This window comes from Chlamydotis macqueenii, chromosome 2 (assembly GCF_036417535.1).
Source record: "Chlamydotis macqueenii isolate bChlMac1 chromosome 2, bChlMac1.mat, whole genome shotgun sequence".
NCBI classification, from domain to species: Eukaryota; Metazoa; Chordata; class Aves; order Otidiformes; family Otididae; genus Chlamydotis; species Chlamydotis macqueenii.
The window spans coordinates 89,811,682-89,837,240 of NC_141557.1; the positions used below are offsets into that span (position 1 = coordinate 89,811,682).

Sequence of the window (25,559 nt, forward strand, 5' to 3'; positions counted from 1 at the left end):
GTAAGGGGTTTTATTTTTTTCCAAAACAGAGACAAATATAAGAATAAAAGTATCATGAAGGACATTTTTTTACAGGTGTACCATCGGTAAATACGAAAGCAAAGATTTAGAGCAGGCAGACAAATCCATCTACTCAGTGACAGCAAGAATATTTATGCCTGTTGGACATTTAAATTCCAATAACGCAAACTTGTATTGATTTGCTGAGTGACATCACAGCTGATTACAATTGGCCACTCAAAATGCCAGACAGGTTATGTCAGACCTACTGCACAAATCAAAGTCGGAGGCTGCCTTCCTTGATATGATACTGAAATTCCTTATACTAGCACTAAATTTGACAACACCAAAACTGAATTAATCCAAGCTTCTGTTTCAAAACCAAAGCATAATACTGCAGCAATGAGATTGTTTGGAGACATAATTTAAAAAAAAAAAAAAAACAAACAGATTGTGACTACTCAGATTTTCCTTTCTAACCAGCCACAGTGAATACAGCTTGGTTTTTGTACTCCCTGAAGAAATTGTAATTCTGGTACTTGCATACAGTCTGCAGTAAAAAAGGGAAAAAAAAATGTTAACCTTTTCCTGCTCTGAACTTAAAAAAAAAAATGCATTTTTAATGCAATTTACTTTATGTTGGATTATTATCTCACTGTGTTTTGCTATTGGCAGAAAATGAACTGGTTGCCCATCACAATATTAAAAGAGAAGCAATTATTTCATTTCCACATCAGTAACTCGTACAGGCAGCACCATGTTGATTTTATATGTCTGGCAAGTAGGCTTTCAAGGTTTTACTGTAAAAGCTCTGAGTTATACTTTGAAGTCTGTAAAACTACAGTGCTGCTTATGCTTGTATAAGTCTATTTTAGTATCTAGCTAGCAATTCCAGATCTTGTGGTCAGGGCCCATTTCGTGGACACCAGAACTTATACAGTCAGAATTACAAATACCTGAGAACATTCCCTCTCCTCCGCCCCTGCCAGTTCTACCTCACTGTTTCAGTACAAAGTTTGTTGATCAGAAATCCTAGCAGTGCCAGGTGCAAGAAGGTCACCTCCTTTACAAAGGCACCTACTTCATCTCCCAGCACCGAAGTACCATGGCCAATTTGTCCCTGTAGAGGTTACTAAAACTTTCCCATGACACAGGTCCACACCATCCGCAATTGTGCTTTTTTATTGCTTAACTATCCTTATCATTAGTTTTTTTTTCCTTGTACCTTAACTATAATTTCCTTCCCTAGAAGTTTATCTGATTACGTCTTGTCCTCGCTTAGCTAAGGTCATGCGATGCAAAGTATCTCTGTGTATCTACAGCTAGGGGCGCAACCTTGGTTTCCAGCTCCAACGGATTTATATATACTTTGCACCTCCTGTGGTGTCCAACCTCTTTCCCAGTAGAAAAGCTGAAAGAACAACCAGTCAAGGCAGGTATCCTGGTTTCAACGGGGATGGAGTTAATTTTCCTCTCAGTAGCCGGTGTGTTTTGGATTTTGTATGCGAAGAATGTTGATAAACACACTGGTGATATGAGTTGTTGTTAATGAGACCAAGAACACTGTCCAGCTTTCCAAGTCTCACTAACGTGCAGATGCAGGAAGCTGGGAGAAAGACAGACAGAATAATTGGCCAAAGAGAGTATTCCATAACATAAACGTAATGCTCAGTATATAAATGGGGGTTGCTTGCAGAGGGGGAGTCATCTCTTCTCTCTCTCGCTTGCTTTCACTCCTTTGCATGGTGCTTGGTTTCATTTCTGTGATTGCTGCTCAGGACGGGCTGTATCAGTCATTGGGACATCAGGTGGTGAGAAAGCATGTATTGTTCATTTTGTATATTTTAGTATCCTTATATTCTGCTCTTATGGCAGTTTTCCTTTGCTATTCTAGCAAACTGTCTTCATCTCAACCCACGAGTTTTCCTTTCTTCCCAATTTCTCCCCCTCATGCTGCCGGGGAGAGGGAGGGTAAGTGAGAAACTGTGTGGTGACGAGGGCTAAACCACAGCAGTAGGGAACTAGCAAAGTGGAAGCCTCCAGGAAGAAAACTTTGTGAAACGGATTGAGGGGCTTAGATTCACTGTTTGTGAACTTCTAAGTAGGAAACAAGCGTGGGTATTAACTCAAGTCCTGTGCATGACATCAAGGACAGAGGGTGCCCAACCTGAGAGAGCTTCCAAGATTCCCTGTTAATTTTGCTAACGCTTGTGTGTGAAACAATATTCAAAACTCCTTTTCCCTTTGAAAATCACATGAATATTGAATGAATATGGCAAAAATCACAAATAGGTTGATTACTTTTTTATGAACAGTCAAATATTTTACTTTGATGTTTAGGAAAATAAACTTTCATAGTTTTTCACGATTTTATGATGGATATGATTCCTCAATGCTTTGAGAATAGAAACTTTTGAATCACCTCTGGTGATTTAAAATTCAATGTATTTCCTCTAAATAATTCCTCCTGTTTCCATGTTTCAGTACTCAGATTTTCCCAAGTCACACTACTCCTTATGCTTAACAAAACCTTTGTCTATTACAGCTACCCAACCTCACTCATGTCCATCTGAGGAAGTCTCCCTGGTAGAATGAAAACATAGCAACAAGGGAAATGGATACTGTAATTTTTTTTTCCATCATAGCAATACATACTGAAAAGGGAAGACAAGCTAACTTGATTTAAATTTGTGTGCTTGTATCATCTCTTTTGATAAGTGACAGTGTGTTTCAAGCAAATTCATAATTTTTTTTTAAAAAGCAGCAAAAATAACCTCTCTTAACAGGAGAGCATAGAAGACACTACCTTTTCTGAAGAGTGGGACAGAGGGAAAGAAAGCAGAGTCATGTCTGAACAACTCTTGAGATGGGAGCAGGCAGCATGCTGCCCGGTGCTAATGAGAAGACTGACGTGTATAAATCAGTGTGTGGAAGGCACACATAAATCATTTGTGTCCTCTCCTATCAATCTGGACACTGAAGTCATTGCAGTAACCAACAAGCATGTATCCTGTGGACCTCATGCATCAGAGCTGAGGAACTTGTTAAAAGGAAGAGAAATATGTCTTCTTTGATTCAGAGCTCTTCGCATTGACAAATCAGCCTCAACTCAATGCAGTGAAAATACACTTGCTACACATCTTGCTCATGCATAATTTGTCTAATTTCTGTCACTGTGTGTCTATGAAGGATGAAAAACTGTTTTGGTGAAATCTGAAGCTATTTAGCGACAAATGAAAGAAATTTAGGTTGCTAAACATTCTTTTCTAAAGAAACATGATCGGCAAAGCAAGTAGGTGTATGTTCAAAAAAAGCAAACTTCATCTCATAACCACACAAGCTGATACATTTTCCACTTAATATTCTGCTTTCCACCAGATTCTCAATTTCCAAAAATACAGCTAAAAAGCTATGAAGCATCAAATTATTAGAAGATTTTTCAACATTGGTATAATTCCAATCACTTCCATGAAATAGCCACAAGCTTTAGCATGTGAGCATTACAGGTATCTTTGTAAATGGATATACCAAAAACACCATGTTTTTTAAGAAACACATGCATGTCCAAACACTTAAAACCCCATATGGTGACAGGCACAACATAGAGAAATCACAGTCATGTATGTATACAAGCTTCCAGAACGTGTCAACTTCCTTTACACTCTTTGTGCTATGCACCTGATATCACCAGGTATATAAATGGTATATACCTGATACCATCAGGCATATTAATAACAGCACACAAAGCATTTTTATTATTTTTTTTTCAGTGTCTGGACAACAGATGCATTTTGAATATCCCTAAAAAGTAAATATTCTTCCTTTTGTTTTGGATATGTAAACCCTAGTGAGACAAAACCATCATTAACCTAGCACAGAAAGCATTTCTGCATCGGATATTTTCTATGCTACTTGGTAGTTTAATGGGAACTGTACTGTCTGTCACTCAGGTGGGATGTATGAGTGCGGGCTGCAGACACAACCTGAAGCAAATTCCAAAATCAAGCTGAACTGCAAGTGACAGTCTGGGATACTTGCAGATGCTTAGGATAAGGTTTGTTTGCATTTCATACATCTGTAAAATTATTTATCTTGACTTTCAGCAGTGTGCGCACAACTTTGTGTCTCATTTGCTAGAATGTTGTCTTGCCTCCCCTCCCCTGCTTCTTTTTTTAATATTGTTTTGGGAAAATACCAGAATCAATCTATATATAAAAAGCACCCTCTCAGGGCTGATTTACATGTTTTTGGTTAGACTGCTAGACTTATCTTCCACAAGTCCAATTCCTTTTTGTCACAGCATACTGTCAAAATGTGTCAGCCTACAAAAAAAAGAATGTATTTTGAAAATAGATTTTTCATAACTGTCAAAAAGTACAAATATGTAAAGGCAATATGGGGAGAAAGATTAAATTCAAAATATTCCCAAAAGGGAATGGCTAACAAAAACCAGGCAGTCAGCAAATTCAGCTACTCACATTACTTATAATTTTTTTGATAGCTACGTGTATATATGCTAAATAAGCATACCATTACCTGACAGAACAATACATAGCTTACAAAGAAAAATTTTTATCACATAGTATGCCAAACCAAAAAGTCCAGAAGAGCTAATCTATAAAGAAAAGGAAAAGGTTATCTATTCAAGATGAAATGTCTTATCAAACTGGGACAGAACATGGGCTTGTAAGGAGAGACATGCAGGGAGTTTGGTCAATTATAAAAGGAAATGGGGAAAAAAAAAAAAAGTGGAACACACTACAAGTCTCTTTTGGATATTTGTCCAAGTGTACAAAAGTAGATGAGAAAGAAGTAGAAAAGAACAAAAGAAAACAGGAAGAAGTGAGGAGAGAAACAAAAACACAGTCATGGTGAAAAATGAAGCTTTGACCAGGGAGGAGGTCCTTTGCAGAAATTCAAAGATAAAAATCTGGAAAAGGAGAGGAGTAAAGCAAAAAGCAGAAGACTTTAGTAAACATGATGTTAGAGTACTGGCTTATATCCTGGGGAAGGAACAATAAACTAAGGAGAATAGAAACCATATTCTGCAAGAAAGCTCAACAACTGCTCACATGTTAACCCAGAAAGATGGTGATGTTGATGCTCACTTGTTGACATGAAGACAGTGGGAGAAGAGTCACATGAACAGAACTCAAACTGGTAAAGATTCTATACTGAAAGGAAAGGGGATGAATATATATATTTGTGAATGTGTAACGAATATTTCTGTTGTAGGGATTTAAGAAAGACATGGAATGAGGCAGAATGGAATAAAATAATCAAAGAAATATCTTAAAACCTACTAAGAGAGATCTAAAAGCCAATGACAGACTCTAATGGAAATAAATGCATTTTAAAGAAACCTGAAGAAGAAAGAATTACAGGGGAAAATTCACATGGACTCCAAAATTCAATTCAATTCCAGTACAGAAAGAAGACAGAAAAGTATCAAGCCAGAAGGAAAACGAGGAAAGAACAAGCAAAGGTCATTTACACTTGGCCTTCGAAGCCATTAGTAGATCTAATGAGAGCAATCTTGGAAGAGCGAGAATTTTTCTAAGTCTGAAAAGGCTCGTTTCTCCTTTCACTTACACTTTTGCACTACGTGAAAACAGATTAGCTCAAACAAATAGTGTTGAACAACCGAGCCGAAAATCAAAATCTGTCTTTATTAATAGTCTAGCAACAGGCTTCAGGAAACAAGGAGTTCAAGAGGTCAAAGACCAACAACAGCAAAAAAGACATTTTCATAATTTCCACTGGTGTAAAGCATTCATCAACCACAAATAACCACAAAAAGGATCACAGGTCTTGAGCTAAATGAATTCATTGTTGCAATAAGTGTTTGTTTTCTCTAGGCTGACTAATTCTTTTAAATCAATCATGGAAGACAAGAGTTATTGTATTTGTGATATATGTCCTTCTGAAATGAAAAATATTTTTAAAAACTACTGAGAACTTCAGCTGCAATAAATTCTTTTAATGTGTAGGAACTATCAAACCACTAGAGTTAATCATCTTCAATATATTTTCATTGTAGATATGCCAATTTATACTAGAGCAGGAGATGGAAACTTCACATAAAACATATGATTTTAAAAATGTGTGCTCTAATGTCCACAAAACCAATTTTTATGGGGATTAGAATTATGAATGGAACAGTTCCTGGCATGAGTTTTTTGGGTGTGTATTTGCTTGGTTTTGAAGAAATAATTTTTTTTTTTTTTACTGGGAGTATTTTTATTCCAGTTAAATTAAAAAGTGTTTCCCTTCATTTTAATGAAAGTGTTGTCCTTACACAAGTTTTCCAAAGACAAGAAACATTAATGATCAATTCTCATTATCTTCCACTGCTGAAATACTGACACATACAATTTTTGGTCTCTGAAAATCTCTACTTATTATAGCTGTTGATGAATGGTGAAAATCTGTACTGAAATTCAAAGGCAAATTTTCACCAAGATCTGCCAAACTTCTCTAAAGTCAAAGGAGCAGCTCTGATTTAGTCAAGCTCAGGGAACTGACTTCTAGCTCCAGTCTCTACAATCCAATTCCCACACAAGTACTTTGTTAATTTAGAATGAAGTTGTGCAACTACTCTTCCCTTTGAAGTTTACGGCAACTGTAGGTGTTTAGCTAGAGGGAGACAAATAAAATCATCCAACTGTCAAAGCAGATTTTCAAAAAGGAAGCTTTACACTTTTTAATGATAAAACACTGCCAAGAATATTACTAAAAAACAACGCAAGCTCTGAAGATTTTTAAACTTAAATTAGAAGAAAAAATCAGCTTTTGAACTCTGAAATTAGTGCAAATCTTAATATGAATCCTAATTAGAGAGTCACTAAGAGAATTCTAGTAACATGAATCAGAAATCAACAGCCACGCATTTTAGTGTTTCAATTAGTTCCTTCAGATGTCTGGATGCACACGTGTGTACGTGTACATACATGTAACTACATACAAATACAGATATGTACACACACATAAAATTCATTACTTCAATGAACTCTTTCAGATGTCTGTATGCACATTTGTTCATGTATGTATGTACGTGCATTCTTTTTCATCAAAAGAAGTATGTCCAGCAGGTCGAGGGAGGTTATTCTGCCCCTCTATTCCACTCTGGTGAGACCCCACCTGGAGTACTGCATCCAGCTCTGGAATTCCCAGTACAAGAAGGACATGGACCTTTTGGAACAAGTCCAGAGGAGGGCCACAAAAATCATCAGATGGCTGGAGCACCTCTCCTATGAGGACAAGCTGAGAGAGTTGGGGCTGTTCAGCCTGGAGAAGACAAGGCTCTGGGGAGACCTTATAGAGGTCTTCCAGTACCTAAAGGGGGCTTAAAGGAAAGACAGGGAGAATCTTTTCAGTAGGGCCTGTTGTGACAGGACTCAGGGTAGTGGTTTTAAAATAGGAGGTAGACTCAGACTATACATAAGGAAAAGATTTTTTACAATGTGGGTGGTGGAACCCTGGAACAGGTTGCCCAGACAGAGGTGGTAGATGCCCCATCCCTGCAAACGTTCAAGGCCAGGTTGGACGGGGGTCTGGGCAACCTGATCAAGTTGGAGATGTCCCTGCTCCTTGCAGGGGGGTTGGACTAGATGGCCTTTGAAGGTCCCTTCTAATCCAAACTATTCTATGTACACATAGTTACACACAATAAGTAAAACAGGCTGAGCCTGAAACCCTAAGGGGTGGCCTAAGCAAGCTCCCAAACTGCATCTGAAGAATTTCCGAATGCTAAGAATTTCTGGCATGAAGTAACGGCACTGAAGCAGACCAGTCCTTTAAGGAGAAATGACAGCCTGCTGCAGAAGACTAATTCACACACGTCATGCTCATAGTTCGATGCTCAGGTAGTGATGTCAATGAACCATTTTGAATAAACACAGATCAACATCAGTGATAAGGAGTAGAGGGGATAAGAGAAAGTTTATAGGCAACACTCTCCTCCTAGACAATCGACAGAGAACATCCAAGTGTCATACACATCCATCTTCCATTTCATAATACAGAAATACATATCTACAGAAATTAAGCTTGTCCCATTAAAGGAGATGAACAATTTTGATAGAAAAAAACCACATATGCTTATACTCCAAAGAAGTCACAAGCAAATTCATTTTAGGATCTGCATCTTACAAGAGCATGAAATTCAGATCCAAGCTTCCTCTCCATGCTGGAGGATTCTCCAATAGCTATCCTCTTTGGAGAATAAACAATATCCTGACCATGCTGGCAAAAATCACGTAAGTTCAATAATTGGCTGAAGAACAAGTTAAGAGTAAAGAAGTAGAACTCCCTTTGAGTTTTCTTAGAATTATATCCAAACATTACTTCAAATATCCTTGGTCTTTTATTTTTTTTCGTATGTGAGCACTCATTATTATCCTTTTAACTCTGACTTTGTTTATGCCAGACCACCTTCTAAATAAGTGAAGCTAGAATATAGGATACTACAAAGTGACTGAAGTATAGCTGTGCTGGAGCCCAAGCCACTTCAGCCTTTTCTCAATTTATATATATATAATTTCATATTTTTATCTTATTTTGCAGTATACTATAGCCAACTAAGTTTCTCCAAGTCTAAAAATTCAGTACTATATCCTTAGCACACCAAAATGTGAATGTTTGTTATTCCTAAGAAATTAATTTTCCCATTGTGTATAGCCCTGTTTCCTTTGTGTCTTTAAGGTGAAATACTAAGAAATCACAGCTCTCCAATCTATTTATTCCCATTGACTGCAGTATTCCAATCCACTGGAGGGCACTCCCCACTGAGGAGCTGCGGCAGAAACTTTTCAAGCTCAGTCACAAATTTAACTGGCACTGAAGTTAAAAACTGGAAATAGATACAACACATACATACACTTGGACTTTCACTGGCACAAATACATCTTAAATAGGGCAAGCAGTACTGAGAATTCTGCTTACTTCTCTGGGCAGGCACTGCTTCAGATAACAAAGAAAAACCTGCCTTTGCAACAAATTATTGGTCAGTGAAAGCCACTCCCTTCCCTTGCCACTGTTTGCAACTCGTCTTCTACAAGACTTAACATGTTTACCTTGGGGTTTTCTCCTTCCCCAGTGAGAAAATGCTCTGTAAATTAAGCAACTTCAAGAGTTTATCTGTGTCAATTGTCCATCAAAAAGGAGTGAACGTCTTATGATGACAAAGGTGACAAAGTATCAGAAGATCTTTGTCCATGAAAGAGTAGCACAAGAAAGAAATATTTTTAAATGGCCTAGAGTAGGTAATGGCTAACAACTCATAAAGAAGCCAAAGCCAGTTGAAATGAGCAGGAATTTTTCCACTGGCTCTAGTGAGTTCTGCATCGAGGCTCCAATGGTCACTCTAACTTCACGATGCCAAAAGACAGTAATGCTCTAAACTATGCTGCTTGATGTCATTTCTCCAGGAAATCTTTTTCTTTAGTATATTTTCAAACTCAATGAAAATCATAACAACGCCAGCAGACAAAGCATAGCTGATTTTTTAAACATAAAATTTGACTCCAGATAGCAATACTTGACTCTCTAATGCTAAAGAAATTAAGAAAGTAAAGCACTTCCAACAAAGCACATGTGAATTGGATCACAACCAATAGGCAAGGAGTTGTTCTAAAAGCGTGATCAAAATGCAAGCTAAAACCAAAATCCAAAAAACCCAATGCATGAGCAGATACCCTGACATATAACCTAGTTGTGTACCTATTTGGTGAGGGTTTAAAAAAAAAAAAAACCAACAAAAACTTACTCCCCCTCGATGACATTGAACAGCATATGAACATGTCTACAAAGCTAACAGACCCTACACTACATTCACTCTCAGCATGATTCTTTCTTTTGACATTATATTCAGCCACAGGAAATTAAAAAGTAGCACAATATATTAAGATAGCTTCCAATCCAAAGAAAAAAAAACATAAAGAAGCCTCAAAGTGCTGCCTTTCCATAGAGGATAAAGTGTTTTTTTTTTTTTTCTTAATTGCATAGAATATTTTCTCCCAAAAACTTTTTTTTTTTTTTTAATCAGGGGGAGGAAGGTGTCACAACTTTGGAAAGGCAAGTTGCTTTTAACTAAATACTAGTTAATGACTTTGACTTGTACAATTGCCAGTATTTTTAGTTGATATTGTCTCTCTGATCTGTAACCCTTAAACTAGAACAAGGACCTCGTTTAACATTTGTTAAATTTAGACAGCACCACTATCCACTATTACCCCCCCTCCCACTGCCGTTGCACTAATCTCCCTTACCAGCTGCTCAAATGTTTACATTTGAAGGGCTTTCTCTGTTTGTGCAGAAATGGTCTCTGCACAGTATCTCTCATCTGTATGTTTGCCAGAATCAAGGCAAGAAAAGCCTCGCTGTTGGAATTCTTGATTAATAAATAGTCTTCAATGTTTCTTCTTCCCTTCCCCCTTCTGTCAAATCCACTGCCATCAGGTTTTTACAAGGCAAATCTCCACAGTGCACTTTACTGGCCTGATCCTTGTCCTATGCAAACAACTGTAAATCAGAACAAGCTCCATTTAGAGTCATTGAAATCACACCATCTCTGTGCTGAAACTGGGAGAGATCAAAATCAAGATGTGTAGCTGAGCATTTGCTGGAATGGAAAGAAGAAAATGTTACAATAAGAGAAGGGGGATGTGGGGAACCCAAACACTAACAATCATAAATCTACCAGTAATCTTTCCATCTCTCTATGTCAGTATACTTCAGAGACTGCCTGCACAGCTCATGTCCTAGACACTGGTCACACCTGGCTCTCTCACCAGTCACCGAGGTACTGAACCAGAAAAAAAAAAAAAAAAAACAAAACATAAACAGGTGCCTGGTACGACACTGAAAAAGTCAGTGGGTCCAACTCCTACGCCTACAGCTACTCACCTATTTGAGAACTCTGTAAGGCTACGTCTTGCTATCTGCCTTGATTTGCTTTCTCTTCTGGCCTTCCAGCTGACCATTTATAAAACCAGAAATACTTTCCTTAGTATACTCTTTCCTTGAGTATTTTGAGATCTGCTTCAAAGTGTAAACAACAAAAAAAAATAACTGAAGAAAATGGATGTCACTGAAAGCATTAATACTTCATGCTGTTTTAAAAGTCTTTAAAAAGACTGACTGCTATTTGTCACACTCTTTCCCGTCTTCAGCTTGTGTCCCAAAATACTGCTGAGAATTCAAATGAAATATTAAACATTGGAGAGTAAGAGAAAAAGCAATGCCTGAAATTATTTGTAATGATTTCTGCTAAGCTCAAAGGGGAAGATCAGTTCTGGCGCTGCACGTAAAAGATCAACAAAATACAATTTAACAGTTGTTTATTAAAAAAAGAAGAAAATTTGAAACAGCTATACAGACTACAGGCATTAGCTGGTTTCTTTTTGTAGCAATCAACAATGGAGCAGCACACATGGTATTTAGTGCTATACAGTCTCTGCTTCATGCACACAACTCCTCTCTGAGTTAAAGGAAGACCTGTAAAGCCCTCTAAGCCTCATGTAAGTTTGACTTTGCTTCAGAGAACTAAGCCATAAAGTTCACTTAGAAAAATTTCTACACCAAAGTAAAATGCATTGTGTCCTGTCAGCAAATGCTGTTTGGCAAATCCTCCCTCAACTGCCATAAGATATTATTGAGACATACGGTTTCACACGCTACCAGGCAACTCAGTTTTGCCAACGAACAATAATGCACAGAACAAAAACATGTGGAAATCATGAGATCATCTAATTAAAAGAAAAGTTATTGTTTGCCACTACTTTTAATGAAATCGAGTCTTCACTGTCCACAGAAGAAGCTAGAAAAGAAAAAAATCCTATTAGCGCTGATGCCTCAGAAATTGTTTGCAAAATAGAAGAAATAATAACCAGTGTTGAAAATCTTCACTGTATCTGAAATCTAGATATGCTAACAGAATATTTTAGACTAACATAATAAATCTATGGTTACATGTGATTCAGATTATGCCACTACAAAAACAGGTGTTACTGTTTGAAAAAAAAAAAAATTCCACTGTGCATTAGAAATATGGAGTTGATGACATACAATGCGCCATTTCTGATTTCATCTAGTAAAGGGTATTGGCATAAATACACACTAATCCTTTCATTACAGTAGTTACATTTGGAAAGCTTTAGAAGAAATATTTTGGATATCCATCATTAAATCAAACAGAAATGTACTTTGCAGTGGAATTAGTAATTCCCTGACTCATTCCCAGACCATCCCAAACTTAAACACAAAAAGCATTTTAGGTATACAGAAATATGTGAGACTTTTAGGGAACTACATCTCTGCTTATCCAACTGCAGAAAAGCCTGATCGTGGGATAAACTTTTCTTTAAAGGTGGTATTTTCCACACCACTGCATGCTTGCCAGTTACACTAAGAACAATATGCTGAATAAATTATGACCAAATATGAATTACAAGGCTATTATACACTATTAAGGGGCTCTGGTAATATTAAATACCAAGGAAGCAAAGCCTGAGCGGTTGAGATGTCACTAGAAAAAATCTCAAATGGAATTTAAGTTTGTCTTTGGGGTTTTTTTAATGTCCTTTTATTAATGCAAATTAAAAGCCATTGGTCTTATTAGCTGCTGCTTTATTCTACTTTTTCCAGTGAGTTAACTTCAGAACTTTTCAGTGAAATCAGTAACAAAAGATGAATCAGACATAAAAGGATTATGGTGGTTAAGGGTGTGTCACCATGTCTTAATTAAACATCCGAGAGAGATATCTGAGCCAACTCACTCCAGATCGACTGGGTACATCTACCGTACAGAGAACGATGCCACGCAGCCCAGGTCTGGAAGCTGAATAGCCTCACGCCAGCCTAACTTACCATGCTCCTGTTAGGTTGGGCCTCCCTAACTCACACAGTTTTGTGTTTTCCCTTCAGTAAGCCTGACACATACCCTCCCGACGTGTTTACTGCCATTTTGGTGCCTGAATTCTGCTTCTGGGCATGCAGAGCATGAAAGCTGCTGAGAAACTATGCTCCTAACCTTCTGCCTAAACTCCATCAGAGTTCAAAAAACTGGTAAATCTCTCCATCTTCATCAGTCAAGGTGCTTAATCCAATAGGTGAGCTTTAAGAACACCACACACAACGTAACTGCTAGAAGAGATGGCTATTGTATTTCTCTCCTATCTTGTCCTCTCCCCTGCCCTAAGTTCAATGATTCAGTGAGAATATGGGAAATCTAGGTTCAAAACCTCCCTCTAGTTGAGAAAAAGCAAATTTCTCCCTCTTGTGAGCAGAGTGAGATTTCTCTCTCTTCAAGGACATGAACACGAGTTCAGCTAGAAAGAGACTGAGATCAGGGCACTCATCTGAGCAGGGAGCAACAGCTGTTTGGCTCCTCCAGTTCTAGCTTCAGTGACTACTTATTTGCTGGACCTCACATCTGCTTTGCATAAGACACAGAAAAACATCTCTGGCACTGGAACCCAGAGCTGCCACCCTGCTTAAATTATTTTGTTACTGGTCTGAACAGTTAAGCTTGCTCTTGCTCCCTCTGAGTCACTGAATATTTGGGTATTTTTACAAAAGGGTGCTTCCCACATCAAGAATACCTCACAGCTTTGTTCCAGGCACTCTCCAGCCCAGCAAGTATTTTGGTTTTCTTCGCAAAGGAGGAAATAATTCTCTCAACAATGGTCCTGAGAGAGATAGAAGGTTGGCTGGTATCTCTAAAGGCAGAGGAGGGAACAGAACATAGCGCTCTCGCATCTTGGCTAACAGTGGTAGGTGGTAAGCTTTTAGAGCAAAAGCTTTAAATACCTAAATCTAGCAGCTGACTCAGGGTTTCAGTCCTGAGCAGAGGCAGGTAGCAGACACAAAGGATGGGCAGAGTTCAACACGCAACTCCTGCTGTGCAGACTTCAGTGGCTTCAAAACTTGGGAAATCTGACTCTGGGATGCTTAGATCCAGTGTCCAAAAGCTGCCCGCACTGCGAGGTACGTAAAAGAGGCACTGCCAGGCATAGTTGTGCCCAGTTCCCTTTGTAGGTATGGCCCTACTCGAGCTCTTTCGATTCTACTTAACACATTTCTCTCTGTTTGTCTCAGAACGTTTCTTAAGAATATTTCCTTAAAAACTGTCTGCAGAAAGCACCGAAGGAGCCGGAGCTTCCAAGCTCTCTTTTTAAAAGCAACAACTTCAATGCAATGCGCTGTGATGATTTAACTCTGAACCATGCAATTTTATGTAAACATGCAGGTTCTGGCAACCAGTGACTACATGATAACATTTTGTTTTTAATAAAACTTTCATGGTCACCAAAAAGTGCTTAGAAATGTGACCTCTACACACCCAACGCTCAGAAGCCAAATGGAGAGAAGGGAAGTCCACCCTAAATGACTTGTTTTCAAATCTCATGATCTTAAGCCACTTTTGTGTGGTAAGGGCAAGAGCCGACAAGTGATTTTTGAATGCATGAAGTCGGCAATCTTGCGGTGGTAGGAGCTAAGCAGCACAGACAGAAGAGGGGTCAGCCGACACGTCTCTTCACCAGATACTGTTTTTAATAGCTTGTAACTTTATCATGCTTTAACCATAGGTGCCGAGACTCTCCATTCCAGGTGTCTGCCTCAGGTTATTTTTTTTCTTTTGAGCCAGAGTAGTTCAGCTGGTTCTGAGATTTTTTTTTTTTTCTTTTTTTTTACATTAGCTTCAAGGACCATTTCTTCGAAGAGGTCTAGTAACACCACTCTTTGGAGCAAGAACTTGAAGTCTAGTGGCCCACAGACATTGTTTCAAGCTCTTGCTTTCTACTATCACACACTGTCAGAAAAATCTGAAGAGATCATATGATGTAAAAGGTTATATGATTCACATGAATGAAGACAGTTAATATCCTGTAAGCGCATACCACAAAAGAAGGTGGGTACAGCTGTATCTCTTCAGCAGCCATAATCTGGCTGAAAGGCACCTCCACAATCCACCTAGTCTATCCCTCTGCTCCAAGACAGAACCAAGTATGCGTAACTCATCCTCTAGACATTTTTGGAGGTTTTACAGGTCAGGTGATGATAAAGATTTCACAGTCTCTTGAATAACCTGCTCCCTTGTGAAACTTCCATATAGTTAGATTTTTTTCCCCTCTAATATCTAAGTTAAATTTTCATTGCTATATATAAAGCACATTCTCCTTGTCTACTGAGGGCAAGACAAAAAGTAAAGAAAGCTGATCACCGTCATCTTTGCTACCTATTGGAATTCTCTGAATGACAATCACAAGCCAGTTGGCTTTGCAAACCCTTCTTCTTACCAAGGGAAGTTATCAGGTTCGTTTTCTTTTTTTTCAGGGCATCACAAGATATAAAACTAACTCTAATGCAATGGTGAACCTTGTCCTGAGATATCTGGTATATAATAAATGTATTTTTATTCTAATCATGTAAACAGTTGCACAAATGAAAACATCTATAACTACACTCTGTCTTGACTAGCGTCATCCTCTGGCATCTAACTACTGGCTGACAGGCACCCTGTACCAGAAGATTAGCGGGGACAGACCAGTCTGCTGTAGTATTTGGACAACTCTCCATACTCTGTTGAGTTTTATGTTCTACAAACAAAATTACACTAAGCAAAATTGTTTCAAGGCCAGATCACAACCTATGCCTTTGACAGCGTACATAGCTCTAACGGCATAAAATGCAAAGAGAACTATCCCAGGATTTGACCCTGCTAGTACAAATAAACAGACGTAACCAACTTAATCCTAAACATTCCCAGGAGATCAAGAAGCAAGAACATCAGAACGGGAATTTAAAATCAATGTCATTGTCACACAAGGAAATGCTAAAAGTAGATGGCTGTTAACCTCTATTTAGATTATGTGGGCAGTATTTTCAGTCCTACTGCCCTAAACAGCACCTGGTCACGTGAAGTGAAATCCCTGACAGTAGATGGTATTAATCGATCACCTGGGACCTGACATGGTTGAAGAGAAATCACATTTCCAATTACTTTTGCGTAACTGTACCTGATCCTCTTCCAAACTGGGAAAGCATATCATGAATGATATAACTCCTACCATTAATGAGAGCATAAAAGTTAGAGTACGTGAAGAACAAACAAGAACCTGAAATAGTAAATAATACCTTTTTTAAAAAAGCCTTTATAGGGGAAATAGCTGTGCTCATCATTTAAGAAGTGACTGCCAAGGTTACTAATGCACTAGAAGTCCTGATGACTTTTTTCAAACATTAGCACAGTATTTTTCTTCTGGAACATGATCTTGCAATTACAGAGGCACTAAGAAATTTAAAAAAAAAAACCAAAACCAAACAACATACACATATCCTAAATGTATCTGGTAATTGTTTGGAATTTAAAATGACATTGTTTTTCCCTGATAGTTTTGTTCACGAATGTATATAATAATAGGCAGAGCAGATTCATTAAGCAGGGAACTACTGGACTATCTGCTTCATTTGGGTTCACTGATTCTCTTATGAGTAACACCTATATTCAAACATACTCTGAAGACTAGATTTTTAAAAATGGTCCCGATGAAAGTCCTCTAACATTGCTCTGCTGAAGTCCTGTTTGAACTGGAGAAACCTCGTGTGATAAGACTTTGTGCTGAAGTTTCAAATCCTCTGATAAGTGTCCCTGGCTGTACTTCTAAATATTTTTTTCCCAAGCTGATTTATTACATAAACAAATTCCACATCAGAGATACAGGTCGTTCAGCACTTGGGATGTGTTTTTTTGCTCTTGATTTATGAAAACACGAAGGCCTCAAAAATAAAACCAGCTAATTTTAGTACTGCATTCCAAATATCAGGTTTCATCTTCACCAACTGTTTATTTGAGGACAGTGACACCAAGCGGCCGAGATGACTTAAACTCCCTTTTTTTCCCCCAGCTGTTCTAAATTCTATCTTGGGCACACAGAATATGGTTAACTGTGCTGCAATTTCCAACTGCTTTATTTGTATGCTGTATTTATTTACGCATCAGTGTATTTCAACAGCATTTTATTTGTGAAAAGTTAATACAGATATAAAGCTCAACTGCCTAGCACAAAACTGGAACAGATTAAGGGAAAAGATTTCAGCTTCATTTACAATACACCACTAGATTTCAGATCCTTTACTGACATGCGGTATGATGAACTGCTGCATTCCAAGGACTGTCATGGAGAATTCTTTCCTTACATTTTTACACTAAAGTATTGACAAACTCTTCTTTTTTTTATCTTTATTTTTGCTGATACTGTGAACAAGTGTCCTTTCACCTCAAGTGTTGACTTCCCCATCTCGACTTTGAAAATCTGCTTCCTCATCAACAATCCAAAGTATTTCTAGAAGCATTAATAATTCCAACAATAATTAAATATGGCACTGAGAATATTTGATGGTTAAAAAGCGAATACAACTTGTGCTTGAATAAATACTAAGGATCTCTTATTTGTTACACCGTGATTCCATTCCTTCATATTGCCTGGTTTTCAAAAAAAACCCCAATCGATATCCAGAATAGAATCATTACTTTTTCTACAATTCAGTGCACATCACCACCACATAATAGTGAGAAAAGGATTTAAACTGAATATGTTGAAGTTCATGCCCTTACCTCAGCAGTACTTCATAAGGTGCCTGTTTCCTTACAGGGAAGAAAAATTTTCCCAATACAGCCAGTGTATCCTGGCATTATGCTGAAGGCAATGACAAACTATTTTCCTTTCAGAAATAAATCAAACTTCGGCTTTGATTCCTGCACAGCAATGCAAAATACCTTCAAGACTACCCAAAACAGTAACAGAAAGTAGACCTGAGGAAACTGCAAAAGAGGAAGCCTCTACTGGATTACATTTTGCCAGAAGTCCTATCTTACCCCAATGAAATGTCTATACAATGAGCTCTAAATGTGTATTTCACATATATGGCTGTATAAGGTACCACTTATTTTGAATAAGGATACACAGTTCCACTGAAGTAAATAAGTGAGGGTATCTTTTGAGCAAGTGGAATAAAGAATTAGAACGATCAAGGGTCTCAAAGTCTAGCCCACTAAGGAACTTCTAACCCAAACTTCAAAAAATTATGCAGTGTTTTCATTGACATTTCCGCTTGAATTTTACCTTAAGTTAATACAAGTTATCTATGCCAACCACCTATGCCAAGTTTGCAGTATTTCAGAATTTTTCACCTAAGATGTCACAATTGTTGACCTTTTTCTTGAAGCTCATCTAGTCTGTTCAAAGGATGGACCTTCTGTGCTGCTGAGTAGATCTGTTAGACTTATTTTATGCATCTTCTGCAAGCTTTAACAGAATAGAACCAAATTAAATGTAATTATGTCAATACATTCATTTAAGTACGCACTTAATGTCTTAGCAGGACTGGTGCTCATACAAATAAAAGTGTCAAGCCAGAAGTGAAAGACATAAACACTGAACAATGGCTACATTGCTCTTGAAGATTAATTGCCCTTAAGAGGAAAGGGAAAAAAAAAAAAAATCCCTGACATGTTCATTTAACTGAATAACATTTTTTGCCTCTTCAAAATCCCTTTGCTTCCTACCATCTATACCTTTTGAAGACAAAGTTACATGTCCAAGACAGTTTTGAAAATGGTTTTTATCAATGTCAGAGGAAAAAAAATTATTTGCCCTGTAAGGTTCCCTACAAAATTAAGTTAAGAGATGTCTCTCTTCCGAGGAAAGCATCACACACTACTGCAAAAGACAGTTCAGAGTATCTGAACTACCTTCATATACTCACTTGGAATCCCTCCTCTTCCTCTTCTAGTACTTGGGTATCAAGATATTGAGATTAATGTATAAGTGAATACAAACCACAAGATGATTTTGTTTTGGTAGAGTATGTGATGGTTTTTCTATACTTTGACCTAGTATATTTCAATTATCCACATCACCCTAACTAGCACTTTATATTAATACAGTTCTCTCACTAAAACATTCATCTTTACAGTGTTAGCTATAACAATACCTAACGCTATAAATTTTTAAATAAATATAACTATAACACTATAAATTGTAAAATGTTAGCATCATAAGCAGCTTCCCTATTTCAGTACTTTCATTATGAAGTCTTCACAGATTTGCAGAGTTATATGCTTTTTAACCTCACAGCCAATCACATGTCCGTCTGTTTCTCCCTTTTGACTTCTTTTATATTATCCTTTTAATATGGGATTTGTTCTCTCACTTCTCCATTTTTTCCACAATTTTCTGTCACTCCTCTCTGTGGCTAGTGAGTTGTACATTTTGTGGATCAGTACTCCTTTTCCAAATACCTTTTTGTGAAAGGGGGATTCAGAGCTGAACTCCACATTTCAGGCTTCTATCGTGTCATCAACAGAATTTTCTTCAGGCTTTGAAAATACGGTAACAAAAAGCCAGGTAATTAAAAAAAGCAACAAAAAGACACGCTATTTATTATGATTATTAATCCACCAGAACAGCCTTACAAAAATATTTAGGATTCACACCTCCTAATTGGATAACCGAATCCCCATAGTTTAGTGGTCTGTCAGGCACTTAAAAATCAGTCTGTGGTTGACAGGATTTTAGTACCCCAAAACTTACTAAAGTACTTAACAAAAATCCTTTCTGTTATTTCCAGTATTTAAAACGAAACTACTCTTCACCCCCAAGCTACTTAAAAAATAAATGAAATGTTGCCATGCCGCAGAAGTCATGTACAGGGATAAAAACAAAAGGTGTGCTTTTATAGGAAAAAAAAGCCCCCTCTAAATGTCACTGATAAGACAAACATATTCGTGCATCATGCAGTACTGTTACTGTCTTACAGTCACAACACCTATGTCCTTGGCTAAAACACTTTTTGCTCACAACTGCTTAGAATTTAACTTTGAAAGAAACTTTATTTATAGTGAAGCTAATGAGTTTTATTTGAAGACAGTGCATTGCATTTTAACTTCATCAAGACATGTGAACCGTGTACTCAAGGAACTAAACCTGCTAAGAAATAAGCTACTTCTACTTCTACTTGGCTAAGCATCAGCAATAGCAGTGGTTTCTGCTTATGCAAACTGCAAGATCTAATAGGAATGCAATAGCGTCTACAAGCCATGTTAGTACTTACATCCAAGCTTCCTTCACTTGTAGATGTAGAACTAAAAACATCCTCCTCACCACAATCTCTGTTCATCCTCAAGTGTTCTTCTGTCTGCAACACAAACAAGTATCCTACACAGCAGCAGCAAAGGAAACAAAACAGCAAAACCATGCCAGAGCAAAGCATCAAACCTCATCACAGAACCAAGACAAACTGTCTCTCAGTAGGGCTGGACCCGATTGCTGAGAAACTCTGAAGTAATATGCAAAATTTCTCTAATGTAGCCAAGGCCCTAAGAAATCCATTAGCAGAAAGTTTTAAGAACAGGAATATAAATAAATGGAACAATTATTGGGCAAGGAGGAAAACAGGTAGTAACTCCTGTAGCACCAGGGACCAGACTGCAAGTCTCTGCTATCTCAACAGACGCAGAGGAACAAGGAAACTTCCCTGCCACTTGTCAATGACGAGACCTTTTCTGTGCACCAGCATATGCCCTACTGAAGCCTAGATGCCATGACTGTCTGCACGGGACCTCTGCTCTACTAGATTGCTCAGCAGTGCCAATTTGATCTGGATTTAGCCTCAGGCACATGACTACACTTCACATCAAAAAGATACGGAGTTCATGCCACCTTTATGTTTTTTATGCCAGCTGCAGGAGAACAGAGGGTAACTGATCCAGCATAAAATTAGAATAGAGAGAACAAGATGATACCTGATCTGGCATTAAGCCTGCCAGTACAAAGTTAACCAAAGAAACACTTTCAACAAATTTGTACTAACCATGAGAATAGGACTCTGCTTTCATTCTGTGTCATGGTGTTTTTTCATATAGCAGAAAGGGTTTTTTTTCAAAAAGTTAGATCTAGTGTATTGTCATACTATGATTACTGCTTTCAGTGAGCTAGCTGAGAAAGAAAGCATATGTGTGGGCATGGAAATCTGAGCACCGGCCTGTAGCATGCAGTGACACCTGATCCAGGACATTTTGCAACACAGGCTAATACTCTTCTTCCCTTGCAAAAGAAATTGCCTTCCCCTTGTAAATGTCTGCAACTCTGCAGTGCTACTGTGCAAGGCAATTCTTGCTATTAACTAGTTCTAAAATATAGACTATGCATGACCACATACATACACACACATAGAATCACTGCAAATCATAATGCAAACAAAGAAAAAATAAACCACATAAGCAGAACGAACTTAAGTATCGTAGAGGGGTAAAAATGTAAGAATAACTGTAAGGAGCAGCATTTCGGAACTCTGGGCCTTTGATTCCAGTGCCCTGAAATCACATAGCATCCCATCATCTAATCCTTTTATAAATCTACCAAGTCCTTTCTTAAAATATCTTAATTTGTCGTCATTCTGCTAAGTCTGTTCAGTAGTTTCACTGTCGTTTTGCCCAGAAATCTTCCACAACACCAACCCAGCTGTATTATGGCCAGTTAACACCTGCTTGCTCCCGAGTGCTGTGCTATTCTTCAGTTCTCAGGAATTCTTCCGTCTACCTGGGTTCAAACTCCTGGAGGCTTGTATAAAACGGTTGTTTTTTAGTTTCTTTTCTTACAGAGTATCTGTCATTTGAAAGTAAGAGTTCAATAACAAAATGGCCAAGAAAAGTCAATTGACTTGTCAGAACTAGCAGGAAGAAACTTTAACTCTGATTTAGAAACAGATTCTTGTACTCGTTTGTACAGTTTCTACTTTTTCCCAGGTCAAATACTACTTGTAACTTGTTAATTGATGTTCGATATCCCTAGCATCTATTAAATTATGTATTTTAAAAACCCTCAGAGTACTACCTCCTACGTCTGTGATTAACAAGCATGAGGAAGAGAATAGAAAAAAAAAAAAAAGAGAGCAGTTTGCAATGTTGGGACACTCATCCCAAACTCAGTGGTAAGAAAATCACTGCAGGAACCACAGAATTGGGATGCTTCATAGCAACTTTTTCTAAGGTTGCAAGCATAACTATTTTACAAATTAAATCTGAGCGGTTTCAGGAGTCAGAACTCCAAGAGCACACACTTCACACCAAATTTCAGGAAAATGGAATCAGAGGACAAGCCATAATGCAGAAGCTGCGTGCCACAGTATATTTGGTTCTTCCAGAGGAACTGCAGCCCCGCAGTGTGCTCCAATACAGACTCAAAGCTGAGCTCCCTTGTTTACTTGGTTCTTCCAGGCAGATACAGCATTATTGCTCCAGTTATGCTTTTGTTCCCTTCTATATGGGAAATAGTTTCTTACAGAGGATAAATACTCTGAAAGTGACTGACTTCCTATCTCATAAAATGCAATTTCCATGTGTCCTTTACAAGATGTTCAGAATAGCTCAGCATCCATAACAGATGAGATTTTTCAACACACTAATTCCCAGTATCCATAACGGAAGCTATTGGCCAGCAAAAGCACTCCAAATTTGATCATAATCAAAAGGGCAGAGAACTAAAAGATTTTGGAAAGCTGTCACAGTTTTAAAAACATGACTGAGAAGACTGGAAGGGTAAGTGAAACATCGGTTCATTAGCAAGCATACGTTTCTTAGTATCAGTTAATCAGACACACATTTTATGATTTCACTGCAAAAGCCTTGGCGGGCTTTTTAAATCAGACAAAGGAAAATTCTCTTTTTACTCTGACACCCCAGAGTATTAAATACTTCATAACAAAATCAGTTGACACTGATATTTGTAGCAAAGCATGCAAAAAGTATGAAGTTAAAAGCCCAGTATTTTTTGTATGTTCTTGAGTTAGAAAGTTTTTCTGTGTTTAATTTTTGTGATGAATGACAAGTTTTTCATAAAGGCATCTCAACAGAGGAAAACTATTTTAATATTAAATTTCTTTTTTAATTTTTTTTCCAACTCAAGATTATAAACAAGGTTAAAAATGCCTAACGTACCCCAGCATATACTGAACCTTCAGTTTATTACTCCTTTTAGTACTGCAAGTTATTTTGTCTACACTTGATTCATTGGTTTTACAGACTTGGAGATGCAATAGCATGACTGCACAGAGCTTCCTAAAGATATAAATGCTTTAAAACACATTATCATCCACGCACAGAAGAGTTAGCAAGACACTTCTATTTGATATCTTAATATATTCTATATTACATCAGTTCTTTCATAAATGCATTTTGTAATCTGAGCACTACTAAGCGGACATAAGTTGCTTGAAGCTATTGCCCTTTATTAACATCTACTGAACCCACAGCACTAAAAAAAAAAAAAAAATGGTCAACGTGCCTGACTCCTTCGATACGCAGCTGGTATCCCCACCAGACTGCACTAATTAAACACAGTTTTATGCATCTGCTAACAGATTACTCCTTGGAAGGAAAAAAAAAAAAAAAGAAAGAAAGAAAAACAAAGAACCCCAAACAAACACCACCACCCATAGTCAAAATATATCTGGAAAGAAAACAATTCTATTTAGTGAGGTAGTACACTGCTGAACACTTACCTTGCTGCTTCTTCTATCAGCTTTAAATAATCCCAGAAGTCTTGTCTTTTCTTTTTCTATTGCATCATTGCTTACTGAAGCCTTTCGACTTGGTTCTGAAACAATTATAATGGAATATGTTTTACACTTCTGAAGTAAAGATTCAGAAGACTGGTATTTTAAAACAACTTGGATTAACATTGTATTTTTTTTAAGCTGGAGATGTCATGAACTGAATTAACTGCCAGATCCTGCACTTTCTTTTTCATCACACTTTTATTTATTCTGAGTTTGTTCCATAATCTAATAAAGGCAAATGGAATAATTTAATAAACTTCAGTAAGTTTTCAATCACAATTTAGTAATCCTTATTAAAAGGTAAAACATGAGCAAGTCGCCTAGTCTTTAAAAATGTTTGTTAGAGGTCCCACTTAAAACTTCAAAAAGATGATGGTGAGTATCTTTAACAATCCACAGGCCTGACTTAATACAGTGAAGTTAATGGAAAGACTCTCAATGTGGATTTGGATAAAGCTTTATGAAGAGGAAAGAGACCCGTCCCCTGGAAAAAGGGCTTTCCTTAGAAGTTAAACCAGCTGGTCGTGGTCATCGTTTCTCATCTTGGTGCTTTTACTTCAGGCCGGAAGAGAGGGAAGTTTATATGCATTTCAGGCTGTAAGAGCTCAAACATGCATGTCCTCCTTGAATCAGCTAAGGAACCACGAATGCTCAGACCATTTAGTCTCCCTTCAGTTTCCCCCCACACCAGCAGAGCTGGATGAGCAACATGATAAAGTCATGCATTACAGGGAACAAACATTGGTTTGACATTCAATATACAGACTGTAAAGCTCTCCCACTTTTTTTTAATGGACACTGCATAATGCTATAAAGATTTCTCCCTGGTTCCAAGCACAGAGTAGGCCACTAGCACACAGAAAGTTTAATGTACAGAGAAAAACTCCATTCTCTTTTAAGTATTTGCTTTACTTGTTTAGCAACAATTAAGAAGCAAATGCAAAATGACCTGTTTATTGACACAAAATAAAGGTTTACTTCACAAAAAAAAATCCTCATCTTAGACCTCCCGTAAACTGATTTGCATTTTACACAAAACACATGATTTTCACACAGATCACTTTGCATATCAACGATGTCAGGTGTTAGAAGGTGTTAAACACATATACTAGTTCAAAGCACAGTAGAAGAGTAAACAGGATGAACCCAGAGGAAAGCAGGGAGAAACTATCCTTAAGAAAGGTTGCAGTTCTGCTGGAAAAAAATACAGTAATAAATAAATCTTTCTCAAATACTAAGCACTGCCTATGCTCATACATCAGAAACTGCTCATTTTCTGCTCAAGGCTGGGTTGCAACTAGATGTGGATTATCAATCTCTTACTCACGTAGCCTTCAACTATGAGCTATGTCAGTAACTGCTGATCATCAACATCACCATTAAACATCGTATAATCCCAGTAAACTGGGATTTTAAACACAGCATATAATCTCAAATCAACAAGGAATCTTTAAAAATCTGTATTAATTTTTCTCAAACAAATACCGTAGACATTCTCTCTGGTATTATGTTCTGTATAAAAGGAAGCCACAGCAAGTAATGACAGAGGATTACGGGGAAAAGTGCTGGCATTACTGAAGCCAAGAGGCAACAGGCCACGAGCTAAGATTTGCTCCATGGCTGTCACCTACTGGAGATGGACTTCCTTCCTTTCTGAAAATTTAAAGAAATTAGCCACAGCTTTATTTTGGTATGTTGTGTTTACTAGTAATGCAAAGAAGTAAAGCCCATTACAAATCAGCTATACCTTTCTTTAGGATAATTAATTTAAGCAATGTATTAAAACAGACTCAGAGCGCCAAAAGGATGTGCTAAGTATACACATTTTCTGCTTAACTAAAAGCAGAAGCACCAATGTAATCTAATCAAACCCCACTGACTGTAGCAATTAGAAGTCACCATCTATTCAGAATTATCCAATTGTATAAATAGGCTTGATA

General features: G+C 37.6%; 1 protein-coding gene across 6 annotated transcripts in view; it reads right to left on the reverse strand.

Moving 5' to 3' along the window:
* COBL (cordon-bleu WH2 repeat protein) overlaps window positions 1-25,559 on the reverse strand; it is a 161,474-nt gene that overhangs the window by 79,844 nt on the left and 56,071 nt on the right. For 4 of the 6 annotated variants that reach the window (XM_086740424.1, XM_086740426.1, XM_086740425.1 and 1 more), the window contains 2 exons: window positions 23,563-23,657; window positions 20,116-20,199 (listed from right to left, as the gene is read on the reverse strand). In XM_086740424.1, coding sequence (XP_086596550.1) covers window positions 20,116-20,199; window positions 23,563-23,657 — 179 coding nt within the window. The remainder of the gene's footprint in view (window positions 1-20,115; window positions 20,200-23,562; window positions 23,658-25,559) is intronic. The other 2 variants (XM_086740429.1, XM_086740427.1) reach the window with 1 other exon arrangement.